Raw genomic sequence first — 24,537 nt, 5'->3', positions numbered from 1 at the left:
ATTCATCTACGTTACCTGTTATTATTTCAGCTGACCTTTCAGGTAGTGAGGAAGACAAGCTCTTAAGGATTTTGAGAGAATTTAAATCGGCTATAGGATGGATTATAGCAGACATCAAGGGGATAAGTCCCTCATATTGTATGCATAAAATTCTGTTAGAGGAAGGTAGTAAGCCAACTGTGGAACAGCAGCGAAGACTGAACCCAATCATGAAGGAGGTGGTGAAGAAAGAAATTCTGAAATGGCTAGATGCAGGCATCATTTATCCTATTTCTGACAGCTCGTGGGTGAGCCCTGTACAATGTGTTCCTAAGAAGGGAGGTATCACTGTGGTCGCAAATGAAAAGAATGAGCTCATCCCTACTCGAACAGTTACAGGATGGAGAGTATGCATGGATTATAGAAAATTGAACAAAGCCACAAGAAAGGATCACGTCCCTCTCCCATTCATTGATCAAATGCTTGACAGATTGGTGGGACATGAGTATTTTTGTCTTCTGGATGGGTATTCCGGGTATAATCAGATTTGTATTGCACCAGAGGATCAGGAAAAGACTACCTTCACTTGTCCATTTGGCACATTTGCTTTTCGTAGAGTTTCGTTTGGGTTATGTGGCACCCCGGCCACCTTTCAGAGATGTATGATGGCTATTTTCTCTGACATGATTGGAAATAACGTCGAAGTGTTCGTGGATGACTTCTCCGTCTTTGGACACTCATATGATGAATGCTTGAATAATCTGCGCGCCGTACTCAAAAGATGCGTGGAAACTAATTTGGTGCTTAATTGGGAGAAATGTCATTTTATGGTGCGTGAAGGCATTATCCTTGGGCATAAGGTCTCTAGCAAAGGTCTGGAGGTGGACAAGGCCAAGGTGGGAGTCATTGAAAATCTTCCCCCACCTAATTCAGTGAAAGGAATCCGTAGTTTTCTTGGTCATGCGGGTTTTTATCGGCGATTCATCAAGGACTTTTCAAAGATATCTAAGCCGTTGTGCAATTTACTTGAGAAAGATGTGCCTTTCAAATTTGATGATGAATGTTTGGCAGCATTCGAGACTCTCAAGGAGAGTTTGATCACGGCACCAGTTATTACAGCACCAGATTGGACAGAACCGTTTGAGATGATGTGTGATGCGAGTGACTATGCGGTAGGTGCAGTTCTGGGACAGCGCAAGAAAAATCTCTTCCATGTGGTCTACTATGCGAGTAAGACTTTAAATGGGGCCCAATTGAACTACACCACTACTGAGAAGGATCTTTTGGCTATAGTCTTTGGCTTTGAGAAATTTCGATCTTATCTGCTTGGTACGAAAGTGACAGTATTCACTGATCATGCAGCTATTCGCTATCTGGTTTCTAAGAAGGATTCGAAGCCGAGACTCATTCGTTGGGTGCTTTTACTTCAGGAATTTGAGTTAGAGATCAAAGATAGAAAAGGTACCGAGAATCAAGTAGCTGACCATCTCTCTAGGTTGGAGAATCCCGATTCTACTTCACAAGATAGGACGTTAATCAATGAATCTTTTCTGGATGAGCAGTTGTTTGCAATTCAGGAGGAAGAACCATGGTTTGCAGATATTGTAAACTATCTTGTCAGTAATATAATGCCTCCCAATTTGACATCCGCACAAAAGAAGAAGTTTCTGCATGAGGTGAAGTGGTATATGTGGGATGAACCATATTTGTTTAGACAGGGAGCTGACCAGATCATCAGGAGATGTATCCCGTTCTGTGAGACGGAGGGGATATTACGAGACTGCCATTCCACGGTTTATGGTGGACACTATGGAGGTGAGAAAACGGCAGCTCGTATTCTGCAAGCAGGTTTTTTCTGGCCCACCTTGTTCAAGGATGCTCATCAGTTTATTTTAAGGTGTGATTGTTGCCAAAGAGTGGGAAATTTGTCAAGGAAGGATGATATGCCATTAAATGTGATGCTTGAAGTCGAGGTCTTTGATGTATGGGGAATCGATTTCATGGGGCCTTTTATCTCGTCTTGCAATAATCAGTACATTTTGCTGGCAGTCGATTATGTCTCAAAATGGGTCGAAGTTAAAGCTTTACCGACAAATGATGCAAAGGCAGTGCTAAATTTTCTTCATAAGCAAATTTTCACAAGGTTTGGAACACCTCGGGTAATCATAAGTGATGAAGGATCGCATTTTTGCAACCGTTAGTTCACTTCTATGATGCAGCGTTATAATGTGAATCATCGAGTAGCTACTGCCTATCATCCGCAAACAAATGGTCAAGCGGAAGTGTCTAACAGAGAGATAAAGCGCATTCTAGAGAAGGTTGTTTGTCCATCAAGGAAGGATTGGTCTTTAAAGCTCGATGAAGCTGTTTGGGCTTACAGAACAGCATACAAAACTCCACTTGGGATGTCACCGTTTCAGTTGGTGTACGGTAAGGGATGTCATCTACCGGCGGAGCTTGAGCATAAGGTCTACTGGGCATTGAAGAAATTGAACCTGGATTTAGATGCAGCTGGTAAGAAAAGAATGCTTCAGCTTAATGAACTTGATGAATTTCGACTTCAAGCGTACGAGAATAACAAAATGTATAAAGAAAAGGTGAAAAGGTGGCACGATAGAAAGCTACATCCTAAGTTGTTTGTGCCAGGGCAACAAGTTCTGTTATTCAACTCTCGGCTCCGACTTTTTCCTGGGAAGTTGAAATCAAGGTGGTCTGGACCTTTTATTGTCAAAACTGTGTTTCCACATGGAGCGGTGGAAATTTTTGAGAATGATTCGGACCAAGCATTCAAGGTTAACGGTCAGCGATTGAAGCACTACTATGGGGACATGGCAAACCGAGAGGTGGTTAGTGCCATTTTGTTGACTACGTGAGAAAGGAACGGAACGTCAAGCTAATGACGAAAAAGAAGCGCTGCGTGGGAGGCAACCCATGAATTGTTGTTACAGGAACCCTTAGAAGTTAATAACCTATCCAAAAACACAAAAAAAATCAGAAAACAGGGGCTGAAAAAAAAAATTCCAGAGACCCTCTGCGCGCCCGCGCAGCTATGCTGAGCGGCCGCGCAGCTTGCTGCGCGCCCGCGCAGAAATGCTGAGCGGCCGCGCAGGGGTCGAGTTCCAGAATTTTTTTTACAGTTCAGAAAAAAAAAAAAAACACAAAAACCCATTACAGCCCATAAACCCACGAATTCTTTTCCCATTACCCCATGATTTTATCCCTCAACCCCACTCCTAATCTAATTTAACCTACTCCACACCCTATATATACATACACCTATCCTACATATCTCCCACAACTTCCTACACTTAAACCCTCTCATAAACATCAAAAATCAGTTCTTACACACTTTTATTCACAAATCAATGGCACCCAAGAGAGCACGCACTATTGACAGCAGCAGCACAATTCCTACTGCTGATTCATCAAGGGGTACTGCTGCGAGGCCTCGGTTAACTGACAGAGCCGCGGAGGAGGAGTACACTAGGCTGTTGGGGAAGCCGATTCTGAAGGAGAGGGGGTTTTTACCATCAGGGAGGGATGGTGAGTTGTTGCCCATGATTGCAGAGAAGGGGTGGATAGCTTTTTGTGAGTCACCCGAAGCAATACCGATGAGTGTTGTTCGCGAGTTCTACGCGAACACGAAGGTTGAAAAGAATGGGTTTTCTGTAGTTCGGGGGCTGACGGTTGATTATCATCCTGCGGCGATTCGCCGAGTGATTGGACAGCGAGAGAGGAAGCCCGAGGAGGAGAACTGGAATGAAAAGACTGCTGAGGATTTTGACTTGGATTTGATTTGTGCGACTCTCTGTCGACCGGGCACAGTTTGGAACCGCAGTCCAGCCAATAATGAGTATCGTCACTTTCCGGCGATCGCCATGAACAGGTATGCCCGTGCATGGAACGCATTTATATGTGCTAATATTTTGCCTTCTTCACATGCACACGAGGTCACAGTTGAGAGAGCACAGTTGTTGTGGGGAATTCTGAATGAGGAATACTATGTGGACCTTGGTGAGTTTATCTACCAAGGAATTCTGAAGTTTTTGAGGGGAGCAAAGCATATGAACATCCCTTATGCATCCACGGTTACAAAGCTATGCCGTGTAGTAGGAGTGAACTGGCCGGCTCATGAGCAGTTGCAGTTGCCAACAACTCCTATAGATTCTGGCACTCTGAATGGGATGCAGGAGTGGACCGGTGGTGAGCCTGAGGAGCATGGGTTGGGTTATCATCTTCCAGGAGGGCGTCCAGCACGAGGTGCTACTATGGCCAGGCCAGGGCGTGGTGAGGCTAGTTCTTCGAGAGCTCAGGAGGGTGCTGGGATGGGTGATGCCCAGTATAGGAGGCTTTCACGGCGGATGGATGCCATGTATGAGACGCAGAGCAGGTTTGCTCAGGAGCTCACCCTTGCGTTAGGGACTGCTTTTCTAGGCCTTGGAGCTGATATCCAGTGGCCAGTTTTTGGTGAGGACTATGCATACCCGCCGCCTGATACTCCACCCACTGAGGGTGATGATGATGATGACTCCGAGTAGGTATACCCTGTGTTCCTTTCTACTACCTTCACTGGGGACAGTGAAGATTTTAAGTTTGGGGGTGGTAGTTAAGGAATATTTTGTGTGTGTCATATAGTTGCATATTCATGATAGTTAGTTCATATAGTTGCATAAATTTTGCCATATAGTTTTTTTTATATATAGCTTTATTTGTTGTTATATCATATAGCTCATGCATATACCATGATCCCTTTTGCAATGATTTATCGACTGAATTGTGATATTGATGCGAGTGTAGTGATAGCATTAAAGTGATATTAAGTTGTGTAGGTTGATATGCATGCTAGAAGCACTTGTATTGTCACTAAGTCTTAGAGAATGCTGAAGGACTAGATTGTTGTTATGATCTGATTATTTTCGAGGATAATCTATTTATTATGCTTAGAATTTGATAATAGGTTCTTAGTGGTAAAGGCATGAAAAAGGAAAAAAAATGGAGTAAAAATGTAATTTGTTGCTAGTTGTGGCTAGGCGTCAAATGGCTAGTAGCCGGCTCACATGTTATGCGAGTAGTCTAGGGTTGAGCAAGATGGAGCGAAACGCACTTGCTCAGAGTTAACAAAAAAAAAAATTTGCGTAATTGATCAAGAGTGGGCTCTTTGGTATTCGAGTTATTAAGTTCTTAGGGGACTTTGTGCATAGTGACCTAAGGCTTTTAGAGTGTGGGATCCGCTAACCTAACGCTCGTTACATGGATACCATTGTATAAGTCTTTTGTGGACCTCACTCACTGCACGGTCAAATAAGCATTTGCGTTGTAAATAAAAAGCACGATTCCGTAGTAAGCTCCAAAGTTCTTGTAGTGTTGTATATCACTTTGTGCCTAGAATTTTTATTCTTTGTATAATCGTAGGATTGCCTTGAGGATAGTCCAGTCATAGTAATTGGTCTAGTTCCGAAGCATATCTGTTAAACATTTGCACACACCACGTTTCTGGCGGTATGTCCGTTTGCATGAGTTTCTTGATCTTTAGTGTCTAACTGCATTCGTTGAGACGTGACAATTTGGTTGGTTAATTGTAGTAAGGGGGATCGTTGCATTTTCATATAGATTGCATTCATGCATATTTTTATTTGTTTTTGAGTCTGTGACGCTTGAGGACAAGCATCGATTTAAGTTTGGGGGTGTGATAAGTGGCATTTTATACCACTTAGAACGTCTTAAAATGGCTTAAATTGGTGTCTTGAAATCAAGTATTTTGTGTATTTGATGCGTTTTTCTAGTGTTTATGCATTTCAGGGTATTAGTTGCATTTCGGAGGAGGAATCATCAAGAATAAGCCTTGGCATGTGTTCACCATTGCGAGAAGAAAAGAACGGGCAGATTACGGCGAAGAAACGGAGCAAACCTGGAAATTTTCCAGTAGGGTCCTGCGCGCCCGCGCAGCAATGCTGAGCGGCTGCACAGTAGCCTTGCGCGCCCGCGCAGAAATGCTGAGCGGCCGCGCAGGGTCGGGGAAAATAATATATTGTTTTAGACTTCTACTTCTGTTTGGCTTCCAACTTCTATGTAATCTGAGTTTTATGGGACTATTATATAAGTAGATTTGAGACGTTTTTCACAGAGTATTAAGAGGGGATTATGTTTTAGATTGTGTTTTGCAAGAAGCGAAGGAGATAAGGAAGAAGACCGATTTAGCACACAGCAACGAAGAGGAAGCATATATTCTTATGATTCTTATTTCGTTGTAACGTTGGATGCTAGTTTTCTTGCTTTGACTTATTTACTCTTGTGACGTACTCTGTTTTAATATAATTAGTTTAGTTGTTATTTTCTTGTGTTCGTTTATCATGATTTTATATGAACCCATGATGGCGATAAGTTCTATTATGGGCTAATCGTGATCATGGGGTTGCAACGGATTTACTATGGAATTCTTTAGTTAATTGTTTAATACTTTAGTGTGTGATGATTGCATAATATCTAGTATTGGTTGTGCGTATTCGTCTTATGTGCGTCGCGAACATATAAGATAGGGTGTTAATCTCTTGTGAAGCGACGGTGGATCTTGAGATTTAGAACTTGCCATGCTAGCATAGGTTCGTGTACATTGTGCATGATTAGTGGGTAACTCTAACAGTTTTATTTGCCCTATGTAATCAAAAGGAATAACTTGTGCTTAAATCGTTGTGTTGTCAATTTCTGTAGACATATAGGAACTCAACATAATTGATGACTATTCAATTTCTATCTTAATTGTGGATGTTTGGTCGAATGGTATTAGTACAATGAAAGTTGGCTTTTATCAGTTTTGTGTTATTCGATTAATATCATCACTGTCACATGCTAAAGGTAATAACTATGGCTATAGAAGGAAGTAATAATGAAGTTGTGATCTCATGAGTGTTTTATTATTGATAAATTGAAGTGTTAGTTAAGTGGTTAATTAAGTAGTTAATTATAGTTAATATTTAATCAACAATTTTAAGTGTTATTATCTTAACATTGAGAAGTAATCATACATTGGTGAGTGAGTTAAATTAGACAATAAATTAGTCTGAGTCTCTGAGGGAACGAACTAGAAAGTATTATATATTACTTGCGAACGCGTATACTTGTGTGAATATTAGTGCGTGATTTCGCCCTAACAGTAAGGATGATGGAAATGATGACCAGGGAAACTCTGAAAAGGGTAGAGGTCATGGTCAAGGTAAAGGTTCTTCATCAAGGACATCTGAAATTTCTACACAAAGAACAAGTTCTGATGCTGGGAGAAGAATAAGTTATGATACTGGTAAAAGGATAAGTTCTACTAGACATCTGGAGCTTGATGAAGAAATTTCAAAGAGATTATTTCTCAAAGAAAATCTAGGAATGGACTTTGAAAGTCTAAATGAAGAAGAAGCTAGACTTAAAGCAGAAAATGTCAACTTCAAGTCTAAAGCTTCTGTTGTTGAAAAGAAACTTCCAAAACCTAAGGGTATTGTGATTAAGGAGAGGACAAATTCTGAGGCAACCAAAGCCAAATCACAAGTGGAGGTAGATCCAAGATCCAAGGGCAAAGAAAAAATTGGTGAACCTGTAAAGGTATATATGCCAGTCATGGATCTGGAAGAAAAATCTGATGAAGATGCTAGTCTGGTTTTGAAGAAAAAGGATATTCAAACAACCCCTGACATAGCTCATGTTGTTCAAGATTAGGACTTAGTAAATTCTGATATTTCAGTGAAACAAGCAACCTCTGACATAGCTCAAGTTGGCTTGATATCAGAAGATAAAGAAAAGGAAACCTCTGACATTGTTTATGTTAAACCTTCAAAGATGCTACTACCAGGATTCACCAAAGCTCAACATACTCAACCTTTGAAGACTACAACAAGTGGTTTTGAAGCAAGAGTTGTTCAAGGAAAGGAAGCAAGAGACAAATCAGGATTGGGTAGTTCTAAGGAGAAGAGAATACACAACACTACCAATGATCCAACTTCCTTGAGTGAACCAGGAGTAGGAGCAACTCCTGAAAGATTGAATCAACTTGAATCTGTACAAATGGTTTACCACTCTGTTTTGAAAGAAGATATCATGTTATATTTTATGACAGATGGGAGGGTATTCCAGATCAGGGAGAATGTTATTCCATTGAAGTATTTTGAAGAACTGGAACATGTTCTATTTCTACTTCAAGTGAAAAATAGATCAACAGATGGTGCTGCAGGTTATTTAAAATCAAATATTCAAAGATAGAAGAAGCTTTATTCTATAAAGTCTGATAGCCCATACTGTCCTAAGTACAGATTCATAGTGGAGAAATTGTTGAAATGAAGTCTAATACTGCTAAAATCATCACTACATTTTCCGGTATTAAGGGATTTGAATTCAATCTAGAGTCTGATAAAACCTATATCATCAGACTAGATCAGGATATAAGGAAAGCTAAGATAAATGATCTCAGGGCTGCTATTTTTCAAACCGGTGAAGATACAGTTGAACTGAAAAATGCTAAAAGGAGGATGGTCAATGAACTTAAATATGCTGAGAGAAGTCTGTTGAAGAATTATCTCTGAACAACTCCTGATATCAAAGAGATCAGAAATTGAAGCCAAGTCAAAGATCTACAACTGCTTAAATTCTGAAGGATATACAGACTGAAGCTGAAATCAGACTTTAAGGATGGTAAAGCTATAAGGACTGTAAGTTGTAGTTATCTAGTCAAATTCTCATGCATTTGTACTTAATATTTTTGACATCATCAAATATCTGTTAAACTTGTATATTATGCTAATTTACAAGTTGCGGGAGATTGTTAGATATATTTGTGATGTCATGACTAATATAATTTGTATTTAGTTTTTCAGATCTTACTTAACAGGACAAATCAGTACTTAACTGGAAATCAGTACTTGTACTGAAGTCAGAACTTAAGATATCAAAACTTAAGTTGTCAGAACTTAAGTTATCAGGAGATATTTATCAGGAGGAGACTTTCAGATAAGGAAGGCGGCTGATTAAAAGAAAGAAGATCGAGACAAACATAAGAAGAGATATGCATGGAGAAGAATTTTATGAAGAATAGATTACTTGGAAGAGAATATAACTGATTGATATATATTGGGAAGCAGAATCATATTTGATATCAATTAGAAGATTATCTTGTAACTGTGTAGTATATAAACACAGACATAGGGTTTACACTATATGTGTTATTTTTAATCGAGAATATTATTTATTGTAACCCTGGCAGCTCTCGTGATAATTTGTTCATCACTGATAGAGAACAGTTCTTTGTAACAGAGTTTATTGTGTTGAATAAAATATGTGTTATGTTACTTGAGTTCTTATATTCGATTTGGTTGTAGTAAACACTGTATTCAACCCCCTTCTACAGTGTGTGTGACCTAACAAAAACACCCTTAATTTATTTTATAGTATTAATTTTTATACTAATATAAATAGCTGGACATATTAGTGTATTCATTTTTATTATTTTATAAAAATTCAGAAAAATAGAAATTATTCAAGAACAAGTGGGGGTGTTCTTGAGGGTAGAAATTAAAATCAAAAGTTGAATGTGATTCCGGGATCCGTTTGTGACGCTCGCATAGTTTATTTGAAGCTCTCTTCAAGCTCTATCTGTTGATATCAACATCATTAACTGAGGTTAGTCCTTCTGTGATTTCGTTTTTTTTTTTGCTATTTAAATTCGATTTTATCATAGGATGGTTGTTTGATGTTTTTGATTATTGATTAATGTTCCTGAGGGTGTTAGGAATGATTTGGTGTTTAATTTTGTTGATTTTGGTTAAAAAATGATAAAGTTCGAAGTTCTTGGTTTATTAAGTTTTTCAAATCGAAATTCTGGAGATATGCTTGATTTTGGGTTAGTTTGAGGCTTAGGAACAAATTCTAAATGAATTAAGCTTTAATTTGGTAGTTTGGGTCGAGGTCGTAGGTTTTGGTTGAATATTCGCCGGAGAAGACGAACTTTAGATCATTTGTGGTTGTAGTTGGCGTGGTTGTGTTGCTGGTAGAGGGATGAATTCATTGGGGTAGTAAAAACGGCAGAACAGAAGCCTGAAGGGAAGCGTTTTGCTTCGCCGGAACTTCGTCGGGAAACGGCGGTGTCGCCGGTTTCTGGGACGAACCCAGATTCCGGTCGGCTACAGGCCGGTTTCCGGCCTTCTTCCCCAGAAATTGCCGCCGTTCGATCCTTAAGTCTGATAAACAGAATCCAAAAATCTATTTCTGTCCTTTTCTTTTTAAATTATTTCAAAAATTGTTTTATTATTTCCAAAAATCATTTATTTTACCTTCAAAAATCTTTTATTTATTATCTTAAATTCTAAAAATTATTTTCTTAATTATTTAAAATTCATAAAATTATTTTCTTTTATTATTTTCAAAAATATAATTTGATTTAATTCTTTATAATTTATTTTAGTCAATTATTTATGAGTTTAATTAATTGATTAATTCATTTAATTAATTAATTTTATTTATAAATCGTTAAATAAATATAAATTATTTATAATTAATTCAAATAATTCTTACAACTTATTTTTAAACTTTTAAAAATTATATTTTGATATTTAAAAATCAATTAATATTATTATTAATTGATTTAATTGTATTTAATTCTTATTTTATTCACAATAATTAAACCGTTCGTCCGATTAATTCAAAACGAACGCGTATAGACTCAGAAAAACATTACTCTTTCAATAAAAATACTTCTGAGACCTAATTTCTTTTGTATTATAATGTCATTTGATTTGTTAACCCTTCGAGTCAGTATTTGATCGGTAAACGCTAATATTGACTTGATTTTCATTCTGAACGCGCTGAGACATATCTTTTAACGATCTGACTTATGTGTTACATGAAATATGTGATTACATGTTATATAAATGACATGATTATGTGTTATGTGATATGCGTGCTATCTGTTTACAGTTTTAAAATGCCATGATTAGTCATAAACGATCGGGTAGATGTCAAGACGTATAGTTACGTCGATTGAGTTTGGTTTTGTCAATTAAGATAGTCCTTTTATTTATAGAATCGAGTAGGAAAGAGTGCAGTCAAGTGTTAGACGGAGATAGTAGCCAGCAACTATAAGCAGAGTTATAGTAAGAGGTTATCAAGCATACCAGGCAAGTACCCCTAACTTCACTTATCGTTCAAGTGATGTTTATTTCGAATCATATTATGCAAGTATTTATAACTCCACTTATCATTCAAGTGATATTGACTCTGAACCGTATTCTTTCAATTTCCATACTATTCTAAGTTCAGAATAGTTAAACGTTTTATATTTTGCTATAAATTACTCTATACAGTGGAACATTGAATTGAGATTAGCGAATAACTAATTGTTCTAGTTATTTCGCCATCGATTGTTGAGATAGCTCTGGACCATGAGAAATGGGGAGTTATATTGTTAAGGATGTCGTTTGATTCGGCTCCTTTGATCAAAATATTTTATGGATTGGATGAATGCGTAAGTGACCGGGACGGACGGTCCAGCGGAGGGCTATTTCTATGTGTTATATGAAATATTATGACACAATTTATGTCACAGGCAGATATATTGCCTCTTTATTTAAGCACTCATGTTTTTGGGACATGTTTCTATGAATCATGACCTTGTGCTATCACACGGGCTGATCAGCATGTGATAGTACGTTCGTCGGAGTTAGATTCCAATCTAAAAATTTTTGTTTATTGTTGATAGCTGGTGAAGCTTTTATTATTGATCAAATATCACTGATTTTATCCTGTTATTCAGTTATTATCAAAATGTGGTTTATCATTTCAAGCACGTTTTATACTGCTTGCTGAGCATTTCTTTTGCTCATACCTGTTTATCAATCTAATCTTTTAGCTAAGCCAGAGTAGGCTTGAGTTCCAGGTTTTATCAGAAGTCGAGTACTTGTAGATAGTTGGGTGTGTTTTCCAGGTAGACTGTTTTGGGACGCTTGAATAAGTCTAGAGGTTTGTAATAAAATTTGAATAATCCGTAAAACTAATTTGACTTATGGTTTGTAATAACAGTTGGTTTGTATTAGTGTCTGTTTCATACTATAACCTGTGATCGATCCAGTTGCATGTAAAAGGTCATATTTATTATATTATTCTGCTGTGATTATTTTATTATGGTTTATTAGCTAGTGACCCCCAAATCTAGACCTCGGGTTTGGAGGGCGCCACAGGTTGGTATCAGAGCTACAGGTTATGGTCACTGAAACAGGCGTAGGATTGTCATAGGTGAGTCATAGGAAGATCACATAAGATAGGCGTGTGTAGTTTAGCTCTTATAGGATTAAATTTAGGTTATTGGGATGGGTTATAGTTAAATTGTTTAGGTTCTCTGTTTTGCGTTTAGCCTTAGGCCTTTGTGTTACTGTTTTGCTATTTTGTTGGTTTTGAGGACAGTAAGAAGTGTTGAAAAGAGGTTGGAAGGTTGTGGTGCAACCCTATTCACCGTTTATTGGTTTATTTGAGATTTTGAGCAAGGGTTTAAAAGGTTTGGATAATTTTTCATCAATTTTCTTTATGTTATTATTCTCGAGATAATAAGCAGGATTACGTGGTAATCATGTCGCTTGTGTTAATATGGTAGCAAGTTTATGATATTTTGAGAAGAGATAATGCTTGAGAATTTTGATATGCTAAAGAATTGCTACATATTTGACACAATGCCTGACAAATTATTATATATGTTGCTTGTTGTCTCACCAGAATAATGGCACCAAAGAGGAGGAATAATTCAGGAGAGGATCATACCGAGAGTTGGACGGATCCAGCGATTGTCCAGATATTGGGACTGATGCAGCAACATATGTCACATCTTACGCAGCAACAACAACAGCAGCAGCAAGCAACAACACCACCTGCAGTGACTTTTAAGCAATTTCAAGCTGTGAAGCCACCCGAGTTCAAGGGAACTGCTAATCCTGTGGAAGCCAATGCATGGCTCAAGGAGATGGAGAAGGCTTTTGACTTAGTCGGAGCGGGAGCTAAACAGAAGACCAAGTTTGTAAGCTACTTTCTGAAAGGTGAGGCGAACTATTCATGGGAATCCACTCGAGCATTGGAAGGAGGTGAATTTATAACTTGGGAAAGGTTTACAGAGCTATTTTTGGAGAAGTATTTCCCGAGGTACATGAAGAACCAAATGGAGATCAAATTCTTGAACCTGACCCAGGGTGATCTTACTGTAGCTGAGTACGAGGCTAAGTTTACTGAGTTAGCAAGGTTCGTGCCAGACCAGGTTGACACAGATGAAAATAAAGCTAGAAGGTTTGAGCAGGGATTAAAGTTTTGGATTCAGAATAGGGTGGCTATGTTTGAGTTGACTTCATATGTGGCAGTGGTACAGAAAGCGATGGTGATCGAAAGCAGCCGACATGTCTCAGAAAGGAAATGATGGAAAGAAAAGGAAAATAGAAACCTCAGGAGGAGGCCAGCAACAAGGTAATTTTAAGGGCAGTTTCAATAAAAGGCTAGAATTTCAAGGTAATAGGAATATGGGATTCAGAAGACCCCAATCAGGAAATGGAGGACAATGCAACCGTTTTCAGAATTCAAATCAGCAGAGGCCCAATCCAGATTTCCAGTTTTGTGGTAGGAAGCACTTTGGGAATTGTAATGCCAAAGTGACGTGTTTCAAGTGCGGCAGGAAGGGACACTTTGCTAATGTGTGTCAGAATCCGACTCTAGGTCAGAATTTGGGAACCGGTTGTTATAAGTATGGGAAGCCATGACATATCGCTAGGAATTGCCCAATACAAGGTACGACGAGCAACACACCAAGGCTTACAAGTGCTCCATCTCAGGGTGTACCAAGGATTGAAGGACCACCAGCTCAATCCAAAGCCAAAACATTTAACATGACTATGAAGGATGTTGTTCAGAGTTCTAACGTGGTTGCAGGTACACTTTCAGTCAACTCCGTAGATGCTAAAGTTCTATTTTACTCTGGAGCTACAAGGTTATTTATTTTTCAAGAGTTTGTCGATAAACTGTATTGCGAAGTTAAGTTATTAGAACAAGTGTTAATGATAGAATTAGCTAATAAGAATCAAGTTCCCGTCAACCGAATGTGCCTGATGTGTGATATTGAGATAGCGGGACATCATTTCTATGCCAACTTAATACCTTTTAAGTTGGGAGAATTTGATGTTATCTTAGGAATGGATTGGTTATCCGAGAATAATGCTCAGATTGATTGTAAGAATAGGAAAGTGAGACTTCGGACATTGGATAGTAAGAAGAGGATGATATTTCGAGGAAATAAGCAGGAGCAGAAGTTTTTAATGATAGTTCAAGTGAAGAAGTTATTGCGTCAGAATTGTGAGGCATATTTGGACTATGTAATAGACACTAGCAAGGAAGTTCTCGTACTCGAATCGATTCCAGGTGTCAATGAGTTTCCAGATGTCTTTCCAGACGATCTTTCAGGGTTACCTCCCGATAGAAAAACTGAGTTTGCGATTGATCTAACACCCGGAACAGAACCAATTTCTAAAGCTCCATATCGAATGACACCAATGGAGATGAAAGAATTGGCAACTCAGCTACAAAATCTTTTGGAGAAAGGAGTTATAAGGCCCAGTGTATCCCCGTGGGGCGCATCAGTGTTGTTTGTCAAGAAGAAAGACCGAAGTATGCAAATGTGTATCGACTATCGAGAATTGAATAAGCTGACCATCAAGAACAAGTATTCGTTGCCAAGGATTGATGATTTGCTCAACCAACTGAAAGGTGTTGTATGGTTTTCTAAGATTGATTTGAGATCCAGATATCATCAACTGAAGATCAAGTCAGAAGACATTCCGAAGACCGCATTCAGAACCAGATATGGGCATTATGAGTTTCTTGTGATGGAATTTGGATTAACCAATGCACCATCAGCTTTCATGGATCTAATGAATCGAGTATTCAAGAAGTATTTGGATAAATTCGTGATCGTGTTCATAGACGACATTCTGATATATTCCAAGACGGAAGAAGAACATGCAGAGCATTTGAGAATAGTTTTGAAGATACCGCGACAGGAGAAATTATACGCAAAGTTTTCAAAGTGTGAATTTTGGTTAAAAGAAGTACAATTTCTTGGGCACGTGATCAGCAATAAAGGAGTGGAAGTAGATCCGTCAAAGATTGAAGCTATAACCAACTGGGAGAGACCAAAGACACCAACATAAGTAAGAAGTTTCATGGGATTGGCAGGTTACTACAGAAGATTCGTGCAAAATTTTGCGAAGATAGCTACGCCGCTGACAAAGCTCACCAGTAAGAACCAAAAGTTTGAATGGGATGAGAAATGCGAGGAAAGTTTTCAGGAATTGAAGAATAGATTAGTATCTTCTCCAGTGTTAGTCTTACCAGATGATGAAGGAAACTTTGTGATCTATAGTGGCGCGTCGTACAAAGGATTGGGATGTGTTTTAATGCAACATGACAAAGTAATAGCCTATATTTCAAGACAACTGAAACCGCATGAAGAGAAGTATCTGACTCATGATCTAGAATTGGCAGCTATAGTGTTTGCACTGAAGATATGGAGGCATTATCTTTACGGAGAAAAGTGTGAGATCTACACGAACCACAAAAGTTTGGATGTATATCTTCACCCGGAAGGAATTGAACATGAGGCAAAGAAGATGACTCGAATTGATCAAAGACTACGACTGTGCTATCAACTATCATCCAGGCAAAGCAAATATGGTGGCAAATGCTCTCAGCAGAAAAGAAAAGTTAAATATGATCACTTCATCTGAGGAATTAGTTAAGGAATTTGAGAAGCTTGAAATAGAGGTCAGTACCCCAGGTATGACTACAGAGGTGTTGTGTGCAATGTCTTTTCAATCAGAACTATTGGATAAAATAAGAAGATGTCATGAAGAAGTCATGAGCCATGAACGAGACAGTTTGACAGGAGAAGAGATAGGGAGTCAAAAGGATGATAAAGGGATACTAAGATTTTCTTCCAGAAAATGGATACCCAATGTAGCTGAGCTGAAGGATGAAATTCTTCGAGACGCTCACAACTCCAGATACTCAATTCATCCCGGGAGCACAAAAATGTACAGAGACTTAAGAGAAAACTTTTGGTGGCCAAGTATGAAGAAGGAAATTGCAGAATGTGTGTGTAAGTGTTACACTTGCCAGCGAATCAAAGCGGAACTTCAAAGGCCCGGTGGACTGTTACAGCCATTGGACATTCCAGAATGAAGTGGGAATATATTGCGATGGATTTTGTAGTTGGATTACCGAGAACTAGAGCAAACCATGACGCTATTTGGGTTATTATTGACAGATTGACAAAGTCAACGCATTTTCTTCCAATCAACGAGAGATTCTCATCGGATAAATTGGTTCAGCTATATTTGAAGGAAATTATGGTTCGACATGGAGTTCCAGTATCCATAGTTTCAGACAGAGATCCTCGGTTTAATTCAAGATTTTGGAGAAGTTTTCAAGATTGTCTCGGAACGAAGTTGAATATGAGTACCGCGTATCATCCACAAACAGATGGTCAAAGTGAAAGGATAATTTAGACTATGGAAGATATGCTAAGGGTATGTGCACTAGATTTTGAAGGGAGTTGGGATGAACATTTGCCATTAGTTAAATTCTCCTACAATAACAGTTATCATGCCAGTATTGGGATGCTGCCTTACGAAGCTTTGTACGGGAGGAGATGCAGATCTCCAATATATTGGGAAGAAGTTGGTGAGAGAAAGATTTTGGGTCAAGAATTGATTCAGCGGTCAAGATTTCGAGGTACTCGTTTTACCTCATTTTGTGTGCGTTTGAATACATTTTATGTGTTTCCGGGATTTTTGGGTAATTTAGGGATTGTTTCTGTGTTTCAAAAATCAACGGACCGGGACCCCACCGGGACGTCAAACCCCACAAAATCTGTGTTTTTATTTTTATAAAATTATTCGTATTTCAAATATCCAATATCTTTGCATTTTTTAATTATTCGCAATTTTTGGGAAATTTTGACATTAATTTTGTATTTTATCGTTTTTAAAATTATTCCCCGTAATTATTATTTTTAGGATCTAATTATTATAATTAGGGAGTAAAAACACCCTTAATTTATTTTAGGGTATTAATTTTTACACTAATATAAATAGCTGTACAGATTAGTTTATTCATTTTTTTTATAAAAATTCAGAAAAATAGAAATTATTCAAGAACAAGTGGGGGTGTTATTGAGGGTAGAAATTAAAATCAAAAGTTGAAGGTGATTCCGGGATCCGTTTGTGACGCTCGAATAGTCGATTTGAAGCTCTCTTCAAGCTATATCTGTTGATATCAACATCATTAACTGAGGTTAATCCTTCTGTGATTTCGTTTTTTTTCATTTTTTTTGCCTTTTAAATTCGGTTTTATCATAGGATGGTTGTTTGATGTTTTTGATTATTGATTAATGTTCCTGAGGCTGTGGAATGATTTGGTGTTTAATTTTGTTTATTTAGGTTAAGAAATGATAAAGTTCGTAGTGCTTGGTTTATTAAGTTTTTCAAATCGAAATTCTGGAGATATGCTTGCATCTGGGTTAGTTTGAGGCTTATGAACAGATTCTAAATGAATTAAGCTTTAATTTGGTAGTTGAACCACCGAATTTGGTTCGAAAACGAAGGTTTCTGGTAGTTTGGATCGAGGTCGCCTGTTTTGGTTGAATATTCGTCGGAGAAGACGAACTTTAGATCATTTGTGGATGCAGTTGGCGTGGTTGTGTTGCTGGTAGAGGCATGAATTGATTGGGGTAGTAAAAACGACAGAACAGAAGCCTGAAGGGAAGCGTTTTGCTTCGCCGGAACTTTGCCAGGAAATGGCGGTGTCGCCGGGAAACATAGATTTTAAACATCCCAGCATGTGCTATTTCACTTACAACGCAGTGATAACAAATGGAAGGCAATGGTCACAAAAGCAACAAAACTAATGGTGAACAACTAATATTAATTCATGTTCCTCCTAATTAATCATTTAGGTATTAGGAAGATATAGAGGTGTGATATTTATATATTTGTGGCGTTTTCATATTGATATATGTATTTATCTACTCGCTAACAAACAGTAAGCAAATTAAAAATAAATCAGGAATTTGTAAACGACAAAACTTCTAAAAATTATTAGCCTGAGAGAGAAAATGGGGCATGTCGCAAAAATGGCAACTTTGATGATGAAATGTAATATGCTCGATGTAAATCTAACATGTTTTATTAAATTTTTTAATGCGAAAACATAAATTGACCAAAAAATATGTATTGGCATCGTTATTTTGTGTTGTCGAATTCTGGTAACTTAATTTTGCTGATCGGAATTAGCTTTTGTTTTGTGATGTTTGGTATTGTACCTCTGTACTATATATTCGATTTTGCTTCAAATGTGTTCGAATTTATTCAAACTTCAGCTTTTCATTCTCCCGAAATTTTAATTTTTTTAATATTATAAAATTTCAAAATGCTCACCATCCTCAAAAAATTCTAAAATTTTATACGCCAAATTATGATATTACTATAAAATGTCATGTGCCCCGCACGAGCTATTATGCTAGTTATTATTCAATGAGCAACCCTAAGTAGTCCAAATAAATTTCCCTGATGTTTATTAAATAATGTGTAATAACACATGTCAAATGTTTATAACATATAACATATTATAAATATTTTGTTTTTTTCTTATTTTAATTATATTAATAAAGTTAATAAAACTTTTAAGTAGAAGTAATTTGGTAAAATCAACATGTACCAAAAAATATGTACCAACGAACCAAACTCTTAATGCTTCGTCTTTTATAATATATAGTATAAATAGATTATACAAATGATAAAATATTGGAAAATATATGCATTATTACAAACATATGCACATTGATTATTTTATAATTCGCGAAACACTCACCTCAAATTAGGAGTAAAATTTTCTTATCAGTTAGACCATCTCCAACTCAACTTCAAATTTTCACTTCTACTATATTTTGGTATAAAACTCCTTTTCAACCCAACTTTAAAAATGACACCATTTTGATATCACACTGAAAATAATAACAAATTTGTTGTCTCACCAAAATTTTAGAGTTTTTGCATATTTCATCACTGTCATGGTACCCAAAATAATTTTGTTTCATTTGCATCACGCCAACTTTATAATTTTTTGTACTTTGGTAATAAAATAGTCTATATATAGTAGTACACGAATTGTGTAAAATTTAGTGTAAATGAGATGGGGAGGAATTCGAAAACTTTGTAAATTTTATATTATTTTGGTGTAGATTTCACATTTAAACAGTGTGATGAACTGGAGATGCCCTGTGTAATACCCCCTTCTTAAAAATAGAAGGAGATATTATATATAATCCATAAACTCGCAAATAGAGCACTTATATATTTCTAAACAAAAATTAAACAGTCTAAATCTTCAAAATAATTTTAAATCTCCAAACCGTGTAAATCAATAATATAAATATTAAAATCTCTAAATAAATAATTAAGTCTAGATAATGATAAGGTCCGAAATCCTAATCAATAAATGGGGTAACTCTCTATCACACAATCCTAGATCCCACAAAGCACCTGCCAGAAAAAGAATACGGCATGAGCCAAACGCCCAATACGGATTTGGAATACAATTTATAAAACAAAAACCAGAATTGAAGATTTCACAATTTATAATAAAACAATAATTTTAAAAACAAGCATGGCTGAAACAACAAGGGGTTAGGATATTTCATAACGAGATCAGAATAAATACAAATATGCACATCATAGGGTACCTAATGCGTGCAACAGAATGAATAACGTGTACGACATATACAACGTCACCATAAATTAAATCACAAATCAAACTCTGGGTGCACCCACGTATCTAGAACAAATATCAAATGACCAAAAGCTCCTCCCAAGAGCTAATAGAAGGATACGCTGTGACCAATCACACTGTCACGGAAATGTCATGTCACTGGTGCCGCAATGACATGGTTGTAGTACCCTACAGCTGGTTAACTCGGTATACCCTATATCTCTAAGGGTTAAAATAAAATATTCTCGCAAAATTTTAAAATCACCTGTCACAAGTAATTCATATTTTCAAAACAGAGGCTGTCATAAATAATTTTTGAAAATCGCATAAACCGATATTTAAAATTTTCCAAATCACCTTTTTAAACAAATTTCGGAAGTCAAAACGATCAAAAAATATTTACGGAACAAATAAAATATGGAATTCAACAAATCAGAGATATTTAATTTATAAGAAGAGTATTCTAATCGAATGAAATTCGACTAGATACTATAGCGCTGAATAAAAAAAGGGACAAAATTCGTACTTGACGGTCGCTAACTCGACGCTAACGAAATGTGCAAATAACCAACTTAATTCCCGCGACCTAAGTACATAAATTTATATTTATTATTAATATAAACTAATATATTTATTTGCTATTACTTGGAACTTGTGTCGTAGTTCGTGATGTCAATGTTATTTACACCCTAGTAACGTTGTTTATAAATCCAATATGCATTGTTATCATTAAATTACTTTATATATATAACTAACTTTTTTCTTTTAATACATGATCGAACCATAAAATAAATTGTACCAAAACTAGACATCTTATTTCCAGGATTTAACATCGGAACATCATTATAAAATCATTCATATTATCAAACTAAAATTATCACTCATTCTTTTATCAAATTCTAATAATATAATTTATCATTCTTGTTTCACGGCTCACTTAATAAATCATTATTACGAATACATAATTAGTACAATAAACATGCTCCAGGAAAAGGAAGCCCCCTCCCTAGTTCACCGATGGTTTTGAACATAAGAATTTTATAAGTTATTATCATTAATTTAACAAATCAGTCTTAAAAGTATTAACTTCACTATAATGATTAAACTAAAAAGGTTCATATAAGACAACAAAATAGGAGTGTTAATTTAATTTCTTGCATGTTTATCTTTTTGATGAATTGACTATACATTAATTAAATATTATTTACCTATATCCATGGTGACGCTAAGTGTGAAGTTGTGAAACGAGGATTACCCAGGAGATTCCAAACTTTATTACTACCGTAAAAATTCTCTTAGATATGTTATACACATACGTAAATATGTTAAAATATGTGTATATAATTAAAAGTAATATCTGAAGGCAAATTATTAACCGACTAAACTAACAACTGCGTTCCTATGCTTCAGTTTCGGCGTCTCTCTATTTCGGCCTTTCCAACACAACACTTTAGGGTTTTATTAACATGTTTGGCCAAAACAAACCTGTGTGTGTTTATATATATATTCTCTGAATTTCCTATTATAATAAGAATTTGAATTATAATAACTAATTATAATTAATCCTTTTTTTAATGGTTAAATATATAAAATCACTAATTTTTATTGTAATCCAATTATTATAATAACAATAATTATTATTATTATAGATTATCGTATATTACATATATTCCTTCTTAAAAAGGATTTCCGTCCCCGGAATCAAATGAAACTAAATAATCGTACCTGATTCGAACAAATGCAGTTATTTCTTATGAATAGATGCTTCTAACACCCAAGTCACCTCTCTCTCATAATGATTTTTCCACAAAACCTTCACAAACGGGATGGTGTTCTTCCTTAAAACTCGCTCCTCTCGAGCTAAGATAGCCTCAGCTTATTCCTCACAAGAAAGATCCCTCTAATCTTATTTAATGGATACTGAACTACGTGCAATGGATGATATTTGTAACCCCTCAAAACTGACACATGAAACACATTATGCACATGAGATAACTGTGGTGGCAACGCAACTCTATAAGACAAATCCCCAACTTTCCCCATAACATCAAAAGGTCCAACATATCTCGGACTAAGCTTCCCCTTCATACCAAAATGCTTCACACTTTTACAAGGCGATACCTTTAAGAACACATTATCATCTGGCTCAAATCCCCCAAACTTCCTATGTTGGTTTGCGTAACTCTTTTGACGAGATCGAGCTTCCTTCAAACATTTTTTAACTTTCTCTACCTTCTCATTAGTGATTCTAACCAACTTCGGCCCTTCAATGACTCTCTCCCCAACCTCATCCCAACAAGATGGTGCCCTACACTACCTACCATAAAAAGCCTCAAATGGTGGCATACCAATACTCGTGTGCCAACTATTATTGTACGCAAACTCTACTAGATACAAATATTTATCCCAATCACCTGTCCACTCCAACGCACAAGCCCTTAACATATCCTCCAATATTTGAATCTTCCTTTTTGACTGTCCATCGGTCTGCGGATGATAAGTTGTAAAAAAATTAAGCCTCATACCCCAAGCTTGTTGGAACCCTTTCCAAAAACGCGATGTAAACCTCGTATCCCTGTCAGAAAGTATCGACACGGGCACACCATAAGTCTAACAATATCTCATTGAAAAATCTCTGCCAACTCATGAACAAGAGTGGTCTCTCTAATAGGCAAGAAGTGAGCGGACTTAGTAAGTCTTTCAACCATCACCAATATGACATCATTCTTTTTAAAAGTTCTCGACAAATGAGACACAAATCCATAGTAATATTTTCCTACTTCCAAACTGGAATATCTAGCTGCTGCCACAATCCACTAGGCCTTTGATGGTCTATCTTCACTTGTTGACATGTAAGATATTTTCCCACAAATTCAGCTATGTATCCATTCATTCCACTCCACCAAAAGTGTTTCTTCAAATCTCCATACATCTTAGTGGAACCTGGATGAATAGAGAATGAAGAACTATGAGCCTCCTTCAAAATTTCCTCACGAATCATCGGGTCTGCAGGAACACACAATTTACTACCCAACCATATCACACCCTCATCATCAACACAAAAATGTTTTTGCTTGCCACCTACCACCTCAAATCTAATAGCTTCCAAACATGTATCATTCTTTTGAACTTCCTTAACCCTTGAAACAAGATTTGGTTCCACTTTCAAACTTGTAATGCTACCTCCTGACCCTCTAACATACAACTCAATACCCAATCGCCCCAAATATTAAATAAGGTGCGGCTGAGTAATGAGAGATGCAACACTCCCCAAGTTCTTCCTACTAAGAGTGTACGCCACTACATTCGCCTTTCCTGGATGGTACTGAATATTAGCATCATAATCCTTAATAAGTTCAAGACACCTTTGCTGCCTCATATTAAGCTCCTTTTGAGTAAAAATATATTTAAGAGTCTTGTGATCAGTAAAGATGTAACAAGTCTCTCCATACAAATAATGCCTCCAAATTTTTAAAGCAAAGACCACAGCCGCTAACTCTAATTCATGGGTAGGATAGTTCACCTCATAAGGTTTAAGTTGCCAAGATGCGTAAAAAACACTTTCCCATGTTGCATAAGAACACACCCCAATCCTCTCTTAGAGGCATCACTATAAACCCGAAAACCTCCACTACCTGATGGCAACACAAGTATTGGAGCAGACATCAACCCCTTCTTCAACTCTTGAAAGCTCTTCTCGCGATCATCATTCCACTCAAATTTAATGCCCTTCCTCATTAGTTGAGTCATTGGCAAAGCTATGGATGCGAAACCTTCCACAAAGCGCCCAGAGTAACCTGCTAAACCCAAGAAACTCCTAACCTATGTCATATTGCTAGGTTTGGGCCAATTAATAATAACCTCGACTTTCGCAGGATCCAGCTCAGTGCCTCTACCAGACATAATATGCCCCAAAAATTCCACCTCCTCTAACCAGAATTCACACTTTGAAAATTTTGCAAACAACTTCTTCTCCCTCAATATGTCAAGAACAACCCGAAAGTGCTCCTCATGCTCCTCTCTGCTCCTAGAGTATATTAAGATATCATCAATGAAGACCACCATAACTCTATCCAGATAATCATGAAAGATCTGATTCATCAAATCCATGAATACCGCCGGTGCATTCGTTAATCCAAAGGACATCACGAGAAACTCATAATGACCATAACGAGTGCAAAATGCAGTCTTCATAATATCTTCCTCCCTAACTCGTAACTGATGGTAACCAGATCTCAAATCTATCTTTGAGAAGTACTTCATTCCTTATAACTGATCAAATAAATCATCAATGCGTGGCAAAGGATATCTGTTCCCGATAGTCACCTTATTCAACTCCCTATAGTCAATGCACAATCTCATGAAAACATCATTCGTCTTCACAAACAGCACATGAGTGCCCCGCAAAGACACACTTGGCCTAATAAATCCCCTGTCCAACAACTTTTATAACTGCTCCTTCATTTTTTGCAGCTCAAGTGGTGCCATTCGATAAGGCGCTTGGAAATAGGCTCAGCACCTGCAACAAGTTCAATAGTAAAATCCACCTCCCTATGTGTGGCAAACCTGGTAGCTCATCGGGAAACACATCTGCATACTATTTTACGACTGGATAATCCTCAATGCGAGGCTCATCCTTCGATGTATCCTTCACAAAAATAAGGTAGCCATCACAACCCTTAGATAATAATTTACTCGCCTTTAGAGCAAAAATTAATTTTACCTCCCCCTTCGCCTGAG

The 24,537-nt window shown here is 37.1% G+C and overlaps 1 protein-coding gene across 1 annotated transcript; it reads right to left on the bottom strand.

Moving 5' to 3' along the window:
- Positions 1-21,657: 21,657 nt before the first annotated feature.
- Positions 21,658-23,547, bottom strand: LOC141704025 (uncharacterized). The gene is made up of 3 exons (XM_074507375.1): positions 23,321-23,547; positions 22,586-22,991; positions 21,658-22,110 (listed from the first exon to the last, which is right to left on the bottom strand). The coding sequence occupies exons 1-3, from the start codon at positions 23,545-23,547 to the stop codon at positions 21,658-21,660; spliced, it is 1,086 nt and encodes a 361-aa protein (XP_074363476.1).
- Between the last annotated feature and the right edge of the window lie 990 nt (positions 23,548-24,537).

This window comes from Apium graveolens, chromosome 2 (genome assembly GCF_009905375.1).
Source record: "Apium graveolens cultivar Ventura chromosome 2, ASM990537v1, whole genome shotgun sequence".
Taxonomy (NCBI): domain Eukaryota; kingdom Viridiplantae; phylum Streptophyta; class Magnoliopsida; order Apiales; family Apiaceae; genus Apium; species Apium graveolens.
The sequence above is the reverse complement of the archived record's forward strand: the minus strand, read 5'-3'. Positions and strand labels throughout refer to the sequence as shown.